General features: G+C 48.4%; 2 protein-coding genes across 11 annotated transcripts in view; one reads left to right on the forward strand and one right to left on the reverse strand.

Moving 5' to 3' along the window:
• The window catches only part of LOC144734481 (uncharacterized), a 53,414-nt gene extending 53,084 nt beyond the window's left edge, over nt 1-330 (forward strand). The window contains exon 8 of the transcript XR_013588521.1: nt 317-330. The gene's annotated coding sequence lies outside the window, so the exon portion shown is untranslated. The remainder of the gene's footprint in view (nt 1-316) is intronic.
• YEATS2 (YEATS domain containing 2) overlaps nt 1-18,221 on the reverse strand; it is a 56,534-nt gene that overhangs the window by 13,842 nt on the left and 24,471 nt on the right. For all 10 annotated transcript variants that reach the window (XM_078616687.1, XM_078616691.1, XM_078616690.1 and 7 more), the window contains 6 exons: nt 14,749-14,901; nt 13,588-13,733; nt 11,395-11,556; nt 9,189-9,314; nt 1,904-2,038; nt 1,376-1,490 (listed from right to left, as the gene is read on the reverse strand). In XM_078616687.1, the coding sequence (XP_078472813.1) occupies nt 1,376-1,490; nt 1,904-2,038; nt 9,189-9,314; nt 11,395-11,556; nt 13,588-13,733; nt 14,749-14,901 (837 nt within the window). The remainder of the gene's footprint in view (nt 1-1,375; nt 1,491-1,903; nt 2,039-9,188; nt 9,315-11,394; nt 11,557-13,587; nt 13,734-14,748; nt 14,902-18,221) is intronic.

The following is an 18,221-nucleotide window of genomic DNA, read 5'->3' on the forward strand; positions in this document are numbered from 1 at the left end:
GCAGACCGCACGCAGAAGTGACGCGAGGGGAGCGTACGCGTTAAGCGTGTGACCGCGCAGCGATTCAGCGATTATGTATGTACGCATTTAGAATTTATTTTGCACCGTATGTAGCCAACCGTGCTAATCGGAGGTACGTTCACCATACTGGCATCAAACCGTGCGCGTGACTGTCGATTAGTTTACAAAACGTGGCTGCCAGAGTCCTCGCCCGCATCTACAAACGAGACCACATCAGCGCAATCCTCCGTTCGCTCAGCTGGCTCCCCAATTTGAATCTCGAATCAATTTCACGATTGTGCTCATCGTCCACAAGATCTTCCACGAAGTCGTCCCTGCGTACCTCTCTCCTCTCATCTCACTCTGCTCCTCTCCACACACTCTTCGCCCGAGCAACCAAGGCTTTCTGTTGAAGACCCCAGTCACCCTTGTCTTAGTGGGATGTTGCTCACTCTACTCTGCCTGCCCCCACGGTCTGCAACTCCAACAGCCCTCCTCCTGTGTGTATCGAGTCGCGCCACCCAATCGTGAAACAAAAATCGTCCAACGGTGAGTGGACACGGTAGATTGTTCCAGGTCGAGTGTTTAAGCGGACTGCAGCAGGACACGTCGCTGGAAGGATTGGCGGCCGGTTGGTCAAGACTTACGATGGAGTGGCAGCCAAGGAATGGAACGCACGCGAGAAGCACCCACTGAGCAATGGCATCAGCTCCTGTGTACGTTCTAGGCCAGGGCCCGGCAACCTGTGGCTCCGAAGCTGCACGCGGCTCTAGGAGGAGGACTGCTGCGTGACGTTATTTATCAAGGACCACCACCGTCTCGAATTCACAAGCATCGTGGACCTTGAAATATTTCGTATTTTTCACAGAATTCGAAAAAATGCCTCATCTTGATTATTTTGGTTGCCTGTGCTAGGCAGATTGATATATTGCAGGACCAGGTTTGATTATTGATTGCTTAAATACACATCCATCAGTGGGCATTGCTGAACAGGTTCTGTAGAGGGTAAGATCTCTGTGAAGCCAATCTCCACCGTTGGGGGGGGGGGGGTCCCCCTTCATGAAAACCCACAACTGCCGCTGTGGCACCGTACAAAACCACCACGTCGCGTGTTGTTGATGACTGTCCGCCAAGTTCGGCGGAGTGCTACGAGAACTGCCCATGGTCACCGAGGATGCTATCACACGCCTTGGGCAATTACGCTCTCGCTGAATGAATAAATCAAGATGATAAGGATGCATTGCTCTGGCGTACAAACCACGAGCTGCCCTGCCGCGCGGGCACACTTGTGTACGTGCGTGAGTGCAAGGCGCGTGGAGGAGGCTCCAGGCGCGGCGGCAAGGCCGTCCAAAGCCACGTGTGGAAGGGCTGCTACCGGACTTGGTGGTGACGGCCTTTCCGGGGAATCCGGCCGCATGGAGGGCAGCCATCCCAGCCGTTGTCGTGGACACCGGCTTGTTGCCGAGGGAGACGCCGGGGGGGAGGACGACCTGGGACAGCGGACAGTCGTTTTGTTGGCCAATTTTCCATTTCTGAGCTGACAACTGAATTTCAGTTTTGTGGAAGAATTCAGTTTAGCATGCACCTATAGTATTTCAAAGGTCCCACGAGAAAATGTGCCAATTAGTTACTACTTCAGATCACCGGAGTGTTGGAAAGTAAACTCAGCATTTACAATGTGAGTACGACGTTTGGGGTTTACTCTCCAACACACCGTTGTGCTGAAGTAATTGGAACATTTTGTTGACGTCACAAACCATACTAATTGTCTGTGTCGGGTGGTTGCGGGTTTTAACGACACATTTATATTCACGCGATCGAATCCCAAAAACAAATCCTTGATTAGGATAATATTTGTTCGCGAAAGCCTACGAACGTGTTCAACTGCTCTTTTCCCTCTCACCTGATGCGCCGGGGAGCAGCCGCTCTCTGGCGTGGCCACGAGCTGCTGCCCCGGGGAGAGGAGGATGTGCGCCGAGGGCGGCCTGCTGAGGGGCAGCGTCATCGTGCCGGCGCCCAGACCCGACATCGTCGCGCCCTGCGGAGCACGCGCACACAGCCACGTGTTGTTGGAAGCTGCGGGGGGGGGGGGTTATCGGCGAGATGAAAGGTGGCACTCGCAAGTTCGCCAACCCACTCTGTCATCGGAGAAAAAGCGGAGATACACCACGCTCTCATTATGTTAAATGGACTCGACTGCTGGCTGCTAACTCGGTACGGAGGCTACTGCTTTGTGGGCTACTGTGTAGTTTGTTTCGTATGTTGTCCTTCCACCGCACCTCCGATTAGCAAGGTTGGCTAAGTACGATGCGAAAGAAGTTCTACGGAAAATCATGTGTATTTACAGGTTAAGTTATCGGCATTATCGGCATTTAGGGAACCTTTATTTAGTTGTTCAAAATGTTGTGGGTGTCTCCTAGGCATATCTAAAAACACGTGGAGGTGTCTAGCCACCCACGACATAGCCCACATGATGAGACTCATATCTGTAACTTGACTGTATAGGGGCCGTCCAGAAACGACGTCACGCGATTTTGGAGATTTTTTACCCCCCTTCGTCACACGGCGTCACAAAGCTCTGCCCCCCCCACCCAAAAAAAATAAAACATGCTTCAAATCGCTTTAAACTATTGTCATTGTAGTGCGTATTTAATGTGACGCTGCACTCTGATGTTGTAAGAGAAAACATTCATTAAAAAGTCTATTTAATTAAGAAGAACGTGCGCATTTTGATGTGACGTCACATTTATAACCCCCCTCCCCACCCCCACCGTCACACATCACCACAAATGTCTGACCCCCCCCGCCTGCCAGGTGTGTGATGTCATTTATGGACGGCCCCATAGTCCACATGATGATACTCCTCGCAGTAACCTGGTCACAAAGCCCAGGTCATGGCCAATAGCCTATAACCTGTCACCAGCGCTATTTACAACCGACACGTCAGAAAGTGTGAAGGCGCATTCATTTATAGAACACAACGTTGCTTTGCAGCCTCACGGCCACTGGGTGGCAGCATCTGCCAGGCTACCGCTGTAACGACAGCAGCAGGCGGAGAGAGAGAGAGGGCCCCCCCCCCGTCCCGATTTGTTTGTGAAGTGGAGATCGGGGGCCTGGGGCGACAGTGACGGCGGCTGTGCCGTAGACGGAGCACGCGAAGTGCCCGGCTGACATGGCGGCAGGGAGGAAGGTGGGGGCACATGGCGTCCCGCAGAAGCAGGGCCCTACGTCTGCGTGCGTCACCGCTGGCTCGCCGCTAGCGTCATAACCATCACCTCCCCCCCGCCCCCCCACTGTGGTGACAGGGTGAGCTGTCGTGATTGTTTTTAGAGGATATGGAGGTCTCCAGATTCGTTCACTTCTGTTCGTCTGTTTTAAGCTTTCCGAGTATTTCCTGGATTTGTTTACGTAAGAAATATTTTTGTTTAAAAATAGTGTACATTTTTGGACGAGTGGGTATTTTTTTATATCCTGCCAAAGAATAGGTAGGTCATTGGATCGCTAAAATGGGTGGAGCGGTGGCGCAGAGGTTAGCACACTGCGCTACGAACCCGGCAAGCTAAGTTCAATTCCCGACCGTGGTTAACATCAGTGGCAAGTGATATCGGAATCAGTCCTGGGGCATCCCACCTTCACCGACCCACGCACTGACCAGCGTGGTGCAGAATGGGAGCACAGCCCTCATTACCGACACAGCGTGGAGCAGTCTTTCATCTAGCAGTGGAATGACAAAGGGCCTTACATGTTCACAGCCATCTATCCAGGTTACACGCAGACTTGTTTACCAATTTGTCCGTGTCGACTACATTTAGTTTATTTTTGTAACTCGATAAAAAAATCCACTCACAGCTGAGCTAGCTGTTTGGTTCAGCGAACACCGGCAAACAGGAACGTCAATTCGACATCAAACACGCGCGTTGCCAAACCATCTAAATTCAACACATACGGTGGAACTGAAACGTGTCACACCATGCTCTCAATTGTTCTAAAAAAAAATAAGATTTACGTACATCACACACACACACGGCAGAACATAGCTAAAAAGGATTACATCAAACCGTAAACAGCACTTTGGTCAAGGCAGAAGGCAGCGTGCAACACGGACAGCGGGTTAGGTAACAGATGTTGGCACGGCTTATTATAGAAACCCAAGCCCTTTCTAGGAAAGACTGGGCTTTACGTTTGTTTACCCGGGCACAGTCACATCTGTGCTCGACCTGTCTGGCCACAATCTGCCTCGGAGGGAAAAAAACCACCCCAATTGCTTCACCAAAACGCCACCCGCGCTTCGGCCGTAATAGCGAGGACAGCAATAGATGTGTGGTAGGTAAGCGCTGTCGCAAAATGGTTTCCCACAATAAGATACGGTATGCAATCCTTCGATGTGATTATTATCGCGAAAATCGTTACCCGTACCTTTGCGATTGCATGCATTTTTTTTCGATGGTATCGTTTGTGAGCTCTTGCGTACCTCCGGTTGGAATGAGGATTACTAAATCGTTCATCATCTGCAATTCGCTGAACTTCAACTTGCCACCAGTGTAATCAATGCAACGTTACAAACCGTAACGCTTATAACGCACATGACTGTAATGATTAAGCAATGAAATGCACGGCAACAATGACGCAATTTAACAACCATGCCACCAGTTAAGAAAAACAATTTTTGCAAGGTGCTAATTTAATGGTTGTGTTTGTTTCAAAAAATTTTTGTCAGAAAATAAATATTTGCAAAAGTTCAAACGTTCAATGTGACAATGATATTTAGCCAAATTGACGATATGATTATCGTGACTGACAAAATGTACAGTACTGTAGTATTTCCATCTGAAGGCGCCCCTAATTACAAGCAAGGAACATCACAATCCTACTTGCGGAGCCTACAGACCCAAGCGGAAGGCTGCCAATATTTAAATCCTTGTACTGCATGTTGATTTTAAAGCAAATCATATCAAACTAAACGATTTTTTTTATTTGACCAGATAAGGCCCACTGAGCTATTTAGCTCTTTTTCAGAAGCGACCTGGCCACAATGGATAGCTCAACAAAGCGGCTTATCGAGTGGAACTTTTACAGCAGTCAAATACTCTAAACACGTGATGTTGATTCTAAATGCGGAGGGAAAACCTGAGGACCCGGAGAAAAACTCATGCAACCACGGGGAGAACATGCAAACTCCAAATATACAGGCGTTGGGGTTGGAATCGAACCCATGACCTCCTGTATATCTGGCGAGGTGGTTAACATCTCGCCACCGTGCAGTTTAAAAAAATAGAATGCACGTTTTGCTTTATTTGCTGATGTGTTTCTTTTAGACGCGGCTGCTTCTATTGTTATCTGCTCCCAACTCTTGTCCGCATACTTTGGTAAACGTTAAAAAACGAATGACGCAATATTTCACCTTCGCTCTCTGCAGCTATGCAATACAAATGTTATTATTTCCCAGCTGAGATAGTGTCGGCATTATCTCGGTTTTTTGTTTTATCCTCGCCATCACTCCCTTCCATAACCCTGGAAAATCGAGAGAGCTGACCAATTATTCAGAGCCACCAAAACTTGCATTAAAACGTCACTACGGGGGTGAGTAGTAGTAGTTAGTATCGGCAGCAGGCGTGGTATCTGAAAGCCCCACGTCGTCACACGTGTGTGAAGTAGCAGGGTGGCGTTGTGGTGACCCGAGTGGCCAACCCAAAGCGACTTGACGGGCCCAGACTTTGCTTTAAAACACACACACCCCAGGGGCTATTTATAAAAGTCTTAGCTGCATAAGAAGTGCTGTTGTGCCCCCCCCACCCCGGGCACTTTCCAGCTGACACTGTAAAGGAAAACTGAAAACGTTGTCGCATTAGCGAGGCTGCTGCACTGGGGGAGGGGGGAGGGTGTGACTGTGCCAACACCAACTCGATGGGCGTGAAAAGTGTAAATTATACGTTAAATTAGCTGCTGCTGCATAGCTGGAAGAGTGAGCGCATGGCTCACTTCATTTCCTTGGCTGCCCTACTTCTTGACAGTGGAGTTTGAAGATCGTAGCAATCACGTTCTTTATTTAGACTGCAGGAATCCGACGAGCTATCAAGCTCTTTTTCACGGATGGCGTTCGGGATACGTGGCGGTTACTGTTCCGTGTTTTTGCGGTGCGTGGCATGTCGTGAGACTGTCGTGTTGCAGGTCATCGCGGTGCACGCTACGCGAACGGACAGGTAAAAGGTGCGATTCAGAGGCGGATATATTTCTACCGAGCGCTTGCCAACTCAGAATGCAGTCTAGAGTGCATTTTAGCAGGCAACCGATATTGAATATGGATATCCGCAGAGGCAAATAAATATACCTAGAAATATAATTGGTGCGGCCTTGTAATTACTTGCTCACACCACCGATGACGAAAGAGCCCCCACCCAGCCCCCCCCCCACTATAAGAGGATATCTAGCCATCATGTCCACACTGGTCAGACACGTTCGAAGAGATGGCAGTACCCCCACACTTTACCCCAGCACTACGCGACTCAGCTGCCGAGCGACTCATTGTAGTGGACGTCCTTTACATTGCTGGGTGGGACAGCGGCGTTGGAGCGGGGGATTTTGCCGTTTCTCGTTTCGACTGCCGCGCCGTGAGAATGAAACGGGGACACCGGTGACCTTAGGGGCCCTCCATAAATAAAAAAGACAAACATTCTCTCACAGAGACAGACAACACATGAGTGTGCTCAAATATACCTATTCCAGATTACAAACTCACAAAACTCAGGATAAATGCTTAAACTGTAGGACTACACACTTACACAAGGAAATAACACGATTGGCTTAAGCCAGGGGCAGGAAACCATTTCCTTACTGAGAGGCGAATAGGATTTTCCAATATATCTTTGGGCGAGCCACACATTAGTTGACACTTAGGGGCCGTCCATAAATGACGTCACGCGATTTTGGACGATTTTTGACCCCTACCCCCCTCCTCTTCGTCACACGACGTCACAAAAAGTCAGACCCCCCCCCCCCTCAAATGACGTCACAAAACTCTGCCCCCCCCCCCCCAAAATAATTAAAACATGCTTCAAATCGCTTTAAACTATTGTCATTGTAGTGCGTATTTAATGTGGCGCTGCACTCTGATGTTGTAACAAAAAACATTGATTAAAAAGCATATTTAATTAAGTAGAACGTGTTGTCTATATTTATTCAAAGTCGCGCATTTGATGTGACGTCACATTTCTCAAACCCACCCCCCCCCCCTTCGTCACACATCGTCACAAATGTCTGACCCCCCCCCCCCCCATGTGCGTGACGTCATTTATGGATGGCCCCCTGCAAGCACCCTAACGTCGGCGGTGGACATTCTCAACCGACAATTGTCGCTCAGAAACGCTAACTGCCGTCCACATTATATTAGACGGCTGCGATTTACAACTATCCGCTTCTGCCTGTGAAATATGCCGCTTAATAAGCATGTAAACGCAAAAAGAAAATCTCTTTGATAATGGCTGGAAATCGTTGCAGCGTCAAGACGTCAGAATTCAATTAGACGGGTCATCGTGTGCTTGCTGTGCGGCAAAATTACTCACCTCTGCCTGGTGATAAATCTGACACCACCAAAACATAACGTAGACCGAGTCCTCTTAAAAATAGTCGTCACACGTGGATGAATATTTCAGCAGCGCTATGCATATAGTAGACACATTAATATAAACACACGGACATGATAAAACCCCACAATCCGAGCTTTAAAATCAGGACAGTCTGGACAAAAACGAAAGAAATGAACACCTGATGTACAAGACAATTTATAAAACACACCGTCTTCATTCGAAAAATGTTTGTCTCATCATCATCATCATCACCAGGCATGATCAATCATCTGGCCACCTCTCACGTTCCTGCGATGTAACGACCAGCCATGCAAATCCAAACCACATAGCTCCTGGGCCGACTGTGTTGCTGCGTCTCTACGGTTGGATGTGTGTTTAGTTGAACAATATTAGGAAGGGAGGAAAAGGGAGGTTTACAAAATATTTAGTATCTGGCGTGAAGCATGTTTAATGACAAAGGTGTGCTTTCTCTGTGTACACGCTCATGGCTGGTGAGATCGCTTCAACCAACGGGGGTCAGGAAGGAAGAGCCATCTGCTCCCTTCATCAACGCAGAGGAAGCTAAACATCGTAACAGGGACTGGCAGGAGGGCAGGCAACACTGCTGCTCTTTTGTATGTGAATGTATGTTGAACTTCTTTTGCACCATATGTAGCCAACAGAGCTAATCGGAGGCAAGGGTGAAGGACCACAAACTAAACAGAAAAAGCCGTCCTAAAGAAACGAGTTTTCAATCTAGATTTAAAAGTGCATAGCTCCAGTGGCGTCCTAATATCGGAAGGAAGAACGTTCCAGATGGCCGCAGAAGCGCATCTGAAAGCGCGCGATGCGGTGACCGTCTTTGTTCCATGGCCAGCAGTCAAAAGCTGCCACGGCGAGGATGCTTCACTTGTACTATCAACGAGGTGCAAGTCAAACACATGCTTACGTGAACTCCGGTCATCCTCGCAGAAGCGGCTTTTGGCTGACCATCGAACAAAGATGGTCACCGGCATCGCGCGCTTTCAGACGCGCTTCTGCGGCCGTCTGGAACGCTCTTCCTTCCGATATTAGGAATCCACTGAAGCTATGCACTTTTAAATCTAGATTGAAAACGTATTTTTTTAAATCCTTTATATTAAGTTCACTTGCTTGCTTGCGCGCTTACGACCGTGCAAATATTTCGGTCGTTTTTTAACCCACTTCCCGTGATCCAATCGAGCTGACATTTTGCACACAGACTCGTTGTGCGTGACAATGTATTTTCGTGAAAAAAAAAAAATCAAAAATTGTACCCTTTTTAGGAATTTTTTAAAATATTTAATTAGCAATTGCATATAAAGGATTTATAGTGAAAAACTTTGTTTTTACGGGTTAATTATTTTAGAACTGCTTTTTGTGTTTAGATTGTTGTCCATTTCCCACGCCTCCGATTAGCGGGGTTGACTACGTACGTTGCGAACGACGTTCAACATACATACCTGCATGCGTACAAATCGCCCGGGAAATGCACCCACTCTCTCCACTACCGATGGATAACTAAGAGTTGACTCTGCAACGCTTTGAGCCACACGGAAGGGAGAGAAAGCGGTGCGAGGTGAAAACGCCAAGGTGCAAGATGCTCACAGCGGCCGGCACGGCATGCTGGGGCAGAGCAGCTGGCGTAGTGGTCCTAGCCGGGCTTGCCTCGGGGCCCGCGGGGCTGGAGGAGGGCGTGGGGTGCACCGACGGGCTTCCCGGGGGCTGCATGATCTGTGGCGTGCAGTCACAGACACCTCCAATCAATCAACCGCTGGAGCCAGCAACTAAAGACACCGTCTGGCACCACAGGCACACCGCGCACGGAAGGGAGCACTCAAGACACACAGATGGGCTGGTGAGCATGCTGTCACGACCTACGCAAGGACGGCAATGTGTATCCCTTTTACATTGGTACACCTGAGCTGAGCCAGGTCAAGGCCCTCAGCGTGGTATGGGTGGTTATCCGCTGGCTATTTGCCGAGCCAGAATAAAACGGTGAAAATCTGGCCTCGAAAGGAATCTAAATGCTGTTTCTTGCCACATATGAAACACTCATTAATCTTGACTTAAAGTTTAATCCTTTCCCGTTCCGAGTCGTCTGTAAGTTGCAGGGTGGGTCCCGTTCACTGCTGAATCTTGGAAAGCGCAAACGGTTCAGCATCATTTTTTAGAGAGGCATAGCTCCCTTGTTATTAAAGACATTGTAGTCTCCGCACAGAACTGTAAAAACATGGCCTTTTATGCAGAATTCATACGTGTATGTCATCAGAATTGGATCGTGAAAAATAAAATGATGATGTACACGTACGTCATCGGAATGGGAAAAGACTAATTGCAGTGGCCATCTATCCCACGCAGAACCCTCCTGAAAATGAGTCTTGGAGACTCAGTGAGGCATACCCAGGTAAATATTGGGGCATTCTTATTACGACTGTTGTCCTCGGTCATTGCCCGTCAGCCCAGACCCGAGCAGAAGGCTTCCCGAGCCTCGAGCTAAATTCAAGCTCAGATCAATTACGTGGCAGAAGGTTTCCTCCTGCACCCCATCCCCCAACAATGAGTCATAACCACTCGGCGTTGTCTAAGGGTGTTAAAGAAAATAAATTCATAACGTAAGCACGCCCGCAACAGCGCCAATACATGGCCATCCTCGACATTTCTCGACGTACGTTACAGACACTTTTCAGATGCAGACGTATAACATCGGACACAGTATGATCACCAAGTGGCTATTTACTGAGCCATAGTTTCGTAAAGCAATTAGGATTTCTGTAAATCAGTTATAAATCATTTGTACAGCTTTCTCGACAACGGAGGAATGCGCAAATAATAATAATAATGTGGTGACGGACGTACACAGACAAACTGAAATTTCCACACTTGCGGGAGAGTGGTGGTAAGTTTCGTTTTAGCACTGTGAATACAAAGGTAGCCACGTGTGTGGTGGTGGTCACATCCCCACGCTTGCCATGCCGGCCGCAATAGGTGCTCGCAAACAGCACTTGTGTCTGCACTCTGTACGGGTCTGCCTCTGTGTTTGTGCGTCTCCCGTTATCTCCGTCAGCATACAAGTACGAGTGAAGTACCTCCCTTTGCTTACTTCCTAACTTGGTCTGGAAGTGGACTGCTACTGCACACATGACAGGCATACATATCGTACCGTTCTTTATTTAGCGAAGCCCTATGAGAGTCTGTGTCGTTCACGATCAGCAGCTTACATTTCCTTTGGCCTGTGCCATTTTTCCAACTACCATTACATTAATTCCCATGTCTTCTCTGGCGCAGTCTTCTAATTTTGTTGGTGCCCACCCTCCACACCTCGACAGAGTGGCAGCCGAGGGAGGGAACGCGCCCCAGATCGTGTCCTCCCCGTAGGGGGGAGCGATGAAATCTGCTCGTGTGCTTGGTGAATTCTTGCGTCGCAGTATTGGTGGCGGCTTGCGGAGTCCTTTAACCAGCAGTGAAATGATACATCATTTTAATTACGGTTGAGATTACTGACTAAAAATAAACTTTTCAACTAATTTTATTTTCCAGGTAAGGTCCACTGAGCTATACAGCTATTTTCAGCAGCGACCTGGCCACAAATGATAGCCCAGCCAAGTGGATTATCACGTGCAAATTTATTGCAGCCAAATACTCGATACACATGATTCTAAATGTGGAGGGAAACACCGGAGGACCCGGAGAAAAACCACGCAACCACGAGGAGAGAGAGAGACACGCAAACTCCCAATATACAGGCGTCAGGGTTGGGATCGAAGCCACGGCCTCCTGCATACCATGCGATACCGTTAGGAATGGGCGATACCTGTGTGATGACAGCCGCCTGCTGGCTTGGGGTGGGCACACGGGCGGGGCCAGGGGAGGGGCTCCCGGGGGGGTGGGGCTGCACGGGGGAGCCGGCTGCCTTCACTGGGGATGGCTGCGATGACGATGACGACGATGCCGGTTGCCCCACAAGGAATGTTCCCTACGGCAGAAAGTGGGGGGGGGGGGGAGACGTAGGTCAACACGTTGAACACGACACCAGGCGAGGCTGCCGCAAGACACCCATCCGCGAATCTTATTTTTTTTCCCACTGTAATACCGAGCCGTGCCGGGGCCATGCCGAGTCAGCACGGCGCGGCTCAGGAGGCTCCAGCTTGTTTTTCCACTGCAAAAACCTGAACAAATATAATGAACCATACTATTATCTTACATTCTGTGTCCACCTCTTTGTACATCCTGAGATGCGATGACATGGCCCAGCAGCGGCGCATTCGCCGAAGCCCAACCGTGCCGCTGATGTCACTATGCCACGAACGAGTGGACACATAACCAACTGTACTAATCGGAGGTGCGGGGGAAGGACAATAAACATGTACATGCGGTCATGCTGTGTCTTCATTGGGTACTGACTGATGTCAAACGCAATGATGTGGACAGATGTCCTAACCTACTGGAAATCTGTGAAAAAGAGCTTCATAGCTCATTAGATTCCTTCAGTCGAAATTAAGATGCCGATTCTGAACAATTTTGTAGATTTAAGCGGTGATGCTGTGTTCTCACAGTGTACCAACTGACATCGCACGCAATAAATGCATCATTATCAACACCCCTGGCCTTGCCTAACCCCCAAGTCTCATTAAAATGTCTTGTGAGGTCAGTATATAGTGGTTTGGTTACAGCTCGGCATGGAAAGTATCCAACAAAAAACACCCACACCGTGAGGGCCTTGTGGTGGCTCGGCTCAGATGCATTCCCACAATTCGCAGTGGAATCCCAACATTTGCATATAATGTGCATTTATTTGCATAGAGTGTATAAAACAACACCTGATTGCCGAGCGTGAGATCAATTTCAATTGATGAAATGTTATGACACGATTCGTCTTACCGCTCTTGGCTGGTATTTAGACGAGTATCTTGGCTCAGTTATTTTGCCTATTAAGTTATTTTGAGCTCGTGTTAATGTGTACGCCAAACCAAATACGTAATGAAAGCATGCCTACAGATGGCAGAGTAGGGGTCACCAGAAATGAGGGGAAGTATGGCGGTCATTTGCTTATCGTGTCAAATCTGGTGTGCTGGTTTCCTGTAACATGACCAAACACACTTAAACAAAAAACACCGTCAGACAATAGAAATACAAAACATTAACAAACATACATTCAACTCGGGGAAGTTCCAAGTGAAGATATCCAACCCTGAACGTGTCACAACTGTTTCATCACCGAATGCCGTCGATGACCGCTGAAATATCCGAGCGTTGGGGCGAGTAAAATGTCACCCGTTTTGGCTGTCGGGGATGCCTAGTTGCTCTTTCGATGCTGTTGCCTGGGGCTTCTGAGGAACGCTAGCCAAACGTATATATTTCCAAACTAGGCCAGTGCTGCCACAACCGTTGCTGTGAGCCATAGCTCGCTTGAGCCAGGGCCAAAGCCTGAGCCGAGCCGTGACTAAGAATAGGAGACCAAGACTGTAAATATAACAAAAAATGCCGACTCGATAGAGAAATATGTACGTATGGTTAACTTTTTTCGCACTGTACGTAGCCAACCGTGCTAATCGGAGGTGCCAGGGAAGGACAACAAACTAAACACTAAAAATCAGTTTGAAAGAAATGAATATGGATTATTTAGTTCCAGTGGCTTCCTAATATCGGTAGGAAGAGCGTTCCAGACGGCCGCTGAAGCGCATGTGGAGGTGCGGGATATGGTGCCCATCTTTGTTCGATGACTCGCCAAAAGCCGCTGCGAGGATGACCGGAGTTTACGTGATGGTTTATGGTCCTTGACGAGATCAACAAGGTATTGTGGGCTAATTTGCGGCAAGCACTTTGTGTGCAATGAGCGCGGCCATATAATGTATTCGTTCGGCAATCGGAAGCCAATGCGGCTCGGCGAGCACCGGACGGGCATCTTGCAGTACCGTCACGATACGCGCCAAACAATTTGATACACGCTGCAGCCTGAGGACAGCCGCAGCAGGCAGCTGTGGCGTCAGCGTGTGAGCGGGGTTACCTGCGGGGTCTGTTTCAGGATGTAGGAGGTGTAGGGCAGGGAGGGCGGCTGCTTCCCGTGCTGCTGCAGGGAGCCCAGGACGGCGCTGGAGGAGGAGGTGACGCCGCTGCCGGCACCTCCGGCCGAGCCCTGCAGCGTCTGGCCAGCTGCACGAGACACGCGGCGTCAACGCTCACACTCGGAACGCACACCGGCATTCATTAACGGCGGCCTCTCAACGTGCTCGGTTGTTTAAGCGCATGGTTCGTTTTTCAACGAAAACCGTTGATCTTGATTGATTTATAGGCGCGGTTTAAAGTAGCGTAGAAATCAAGTGGCGTTAAATAAAACACGTATGTATATATGTTGAATTTCTTTCGCATCAAACGCAGTCAACAGTGCTAACCGGAGGTGCAGGGTAAAGACAAAAAACTAAACACAAAAAGCAATTCTGAAACTTTCGGTAAAGTCTCGTAGGTGAAAAAAGAAATCACGACGTTTCGGAGGCAACACAAGCTTCCGTCTTCAGGTGGAACAACCACAGCAAAAATGTTTTTTTAATTGTAGTGGGCAGAGAGAGCTGTATGTGACAAGCAGGTAGTGTCATGTGCCCGCATTGCAATATGAGGGGACATCCTGTGAGGCCGACTGGGCCACCCTACGCTACAAAGAGTAGGTGAATTCCATCATAATTTACTGCGGTTTAAGGGTTGACAATTGACTGAGGGTAGATGCGAGTTAAAACTGAAACTGCTTGTTTATTTCATGGTTGTTAATACGTGAGTTTGGCCACGCCCACCAGGGGCAGTGGGCGTGGATTGGAGACACCTCCTCGTCACGTGGTCTGGCTGAGTGTAGCCCCTCCCCCCTTTGGTCATGTTGCTGTACGTGAGAGAGAAAAGCCAGACAGCCGGAAAGATTTCATAGGGGAAAATCTCGGAGGTGTTGTGGGGGTAAACCCTCCGGTAGTGTTGCAGACTACTCTGGGGAAAAAAACATAATAAAATGACACAACGCAGACATGCCCATCCATGCTCCAGTGGGCGCATGACGGACACATTCGTGAGCCCGGACACAGGCGTTCGAGAGGATGATCGAGACTCCGCGAGCCGGACGCGAAACGGACGCCAGCCCGTCCGGAGGGGCGCCGACGAAGGCGTTTTGCACGACGGGGTACATTACCGCTGGTGCGCAGCACTGCTCCCTGCGGGATGAGCAGCAGCTTGCCACGGCCAGACGCGTGCTTGCCGTGCGTGCTCAGGTACAGCTTGGTCCCGGGCGGCAGTGACGCCAGGTTCGCCAGATTTGTGGCGGGGAGCTGCAGAGTTGCCAGCACTGCACGGGCACGCACAACATCACCGCCCGCGCGCGTGTGGCACCGATTCTACTGCTAAAGCGCTCGAGACTTTCTTAACGTGCTGCGCCTACGATTGTGAAGCGTCTTCATTCGCACATTTATGTGTATGTATGAACGTCTTTCATCCCGCACGTAGCCAACCTTGCTAATCGGAGGTGTGCATCATGTGGACTGACTCACCCCCTTTACCTCTATGCCCTTTAGCCTGATGAACAAATGGAAAATTAAAAACTCGCCAGTGTGCAACTGTGGTCATCCATAACAGGCCATACACAATGTATAACGACGCAATGCCCGATCCACAAATATACGAAGGAGATATCGCAGACAAACACTCCTGATGCACTTTTCTGGCTTGACCACGTTAATGTGAAATTGGAGCTGTTGCTCTGCATCTAAATCAGCCAAACGAAAGAAGCCTGCCAGCCCTCACCGTCTCCCCTCTGTATGAAAATAACCTCAAATCACATCAACCATACCATTATGTTGTCGTCTATGTCCGACTCTTTGTACATTCTGAGATGCGATGATATGGCCCAGCAGTGGCGCATTCGCCGCGTATTGCACCTGGTTCGAAGTTTGCATCCGGCAGGCCACCCTGGTTATTACTGCAGGTGTATTGACCATAAAATGCACTCTGATCCAAAGTGGACAGTTAAAGATCCCCCCATGTCATTCGAAATGAGGCCATTATTGGGAATCAAAGCAAAATCGCCCCCTACTGTGAAACTACCGCAGACTGTGTGAAACGTAGCACCCATCTTCGTGAGAGCCTGGCACTATCACAATGTTGTAAATACCAAATGTACTAAATAGTTGAATTATATGTTTCAAAGTAATAATTATTACCAGTGTTACAAATGTAATGTTATAGGCCTTCACCCAACAAAGGATAGATTCACGCCGATTATGATGATTACTCCTTGTGCAGAGTAGTAGACATCACCAGAGGGGAGACAAAGGCGGTCAGGTTTGCATGATACTGGTCTCACCATCCCTGTCTGTGCCATATTACATCAAGACTGAATAGCCATAATAGGTCACTCACTATCAGTATTAACACGTAGGCTTTCGTGACCAATATTATCCATAATAGAGGTTTTTGGGTTAGATCGCGTAAATATAAAAGTGTCGTTAAACCCACCACCACCCGACACGGCCAATTAGTAAGGTTTGTCACGTAAACAAAACGTGCCCATTCGTTACGAGTAAAGCACACCGGTTGTGTGTTGGAGAGCAAACCCACAACATTTACAATTCGAGTACTGTGACGTGTCGCCAATAATGACAATGAGCCTCATGAGGCGACAGCCAGAGTTGTGGAGAAATCCTCCTCTCAAAGAAATCCCTCCCTTCCAGCACCTACAATAGCAGTCTGTAGGGCTAATCAGTGGACCTAGATCTGTTCTTATGAATATTAACAGTCAAAACCATTAAAATATCCCGCTGAATGCCCACATATTAACTGTCTTTTACCAAAACATTCTAAGTTAAAAAAAATACTTCAATGATACAAGCAATGCATAAGACAACATCTCGTTCCCAAATGAAACACCACTGTATCCTGTGGTTTGTTTACTTATCCACAGTATTTACTTATTTCATTGAAAGCACATGCGGCGATATAACACGAGGGTTTTACTTTGGTAAAAAAAACAATAATACTTTTGCAGCCTGATAGAAAATGTAGTTAAAAGTCAAGTTGCATAATACATCACCCCGCACATGTTGGGGCATGCGATATTTAATACGCTAAAAAACACGTATGGTTGTGGCGTGTGTTGTTTTACACTGTACACCCAACTCTTGGGGCAGGGAGGCAGAATGGAAACTGTTTATAAAAACGTAGTTTCCGTTTGTCCTTGGCAGACGCACGGGCACACATTGCACCTCTGTGTATTCGATCGCAAAGGGTCGTGGCCCCGCGTTCAACTCCCTTCCCATTTTGCCCATTGTTTTTCCCCAACTTCGTGAGAAATGACACAGCCACTCCTAGCAAGGCCCTGCCCACCTTTTCTTGCCAGCCGCTGCCGCCATCATTTGCCGGCGCTTACAATAAGGCGCTGCCTCCCTGGCACCCAAAAAACGCGGGGGGGGGGGGAGGATTTCGCGTGGCCCCTGTGCTATTTATTTGGCGAGGGAGAGAGAAAAAAACCCTAGGAACACCATAAACTCTGGCTCCCCCCCTCTCCCCTGCGCTTCCCAAGGCCACGTGCGTGTTTATCAGTGGTACGGTCACCAGAGTTCACCAACCATCCACATAAGCTGTGTTGTCAACATTGGCAGCTCACTTGCACTTCCCATAATCCCATTTCGGTTCTGCCAGAGGAAAAATCCATATTTGAAACCTCCGCTGGGATGTGGTTTGGGATCACTGCTGCTCGATGTGGATTTGCGAATAGCAACACGTTCGCCTGCCTCGACAAGTAAAAGTAGAATGCAAATTTACATTTTAGTCGATCGGCAGGTCACTCGTGGTGAAGTAAAGTGCGGGTAACCGCCACCGCTTCCAAGACGTCTCGCCAGCGTGGAAGAGCTGGCAAAATACTTCAGAGAGGGGACTCTCTAAACACTGCTCTGGTGGAGGCCCTTCTGCCAGCAGTGGTGTCAGCAAACCATTGCAGGGCTGCACCTTAACCTCTTTCAGCCCTATGGGAAATCTTGACCATTGTTTTCCAGTAGCGTTGATTTAATATAAGCTTGACTCTGCTGACGAGACTGTGAAAAATGGTCCAGAATGTCTCTCTCTAAACAAATGAACCGAAAACAACATTAGTTCTGGACTCAAATAGGCGGCTGAACTGTTACTTTACGTTATGTTTATGTGGTAAACCAAACTCCAGTTTGTTTATTTTTAATTTATTGCCCACAATCTAGCACAATAACGAATACTGGGCCCTGATTCACCAGCACTCCCAGAGTGAATCTCAGGAAGCCCTCCCCTTCCATGTATGTATGTTGAACTTCTTTCTCACCGTACGTAGCCAACCATGCTCATGAATGCAAAACAATGACGCTCAATACAACTGTGCAATGTACGTGCCACTAGAGAGAAAAAAGAAGTCGGATATAAATACCTCTCCACCTCTAATCTGTTTACTTCAAATGTAATCTCTTCTCCGCACAGTTATTCCAAATGGAAAACAATGCTCCTTCCCATATTTGATATAACCTCCATATCTATAATCTAGCATCTCCCTATGTTCTTCAGTGATGATGTATACAAAGATATAAACTGTATTTAAAATTTCGCATATTTTCTTTCTGGCACAAGCTCCGGTTTCAGACTTCAAAGCTT

This window comes from Lampetra planeri, chromosome 51 (genome assembly GCF_965212315.1).
Source record: "Lampetra planeri chromosome 51, kcLamPlan1.2.h2, whole genome shotgun sequence".
NCBI classification, from domain to species: domain Eukaryota; kingdom Metazoa; phylum Chordata; class Hyperoartia; order Petromyzontiformes; family Petromyzontidae; genus Lampetra; species Lampetra planeri.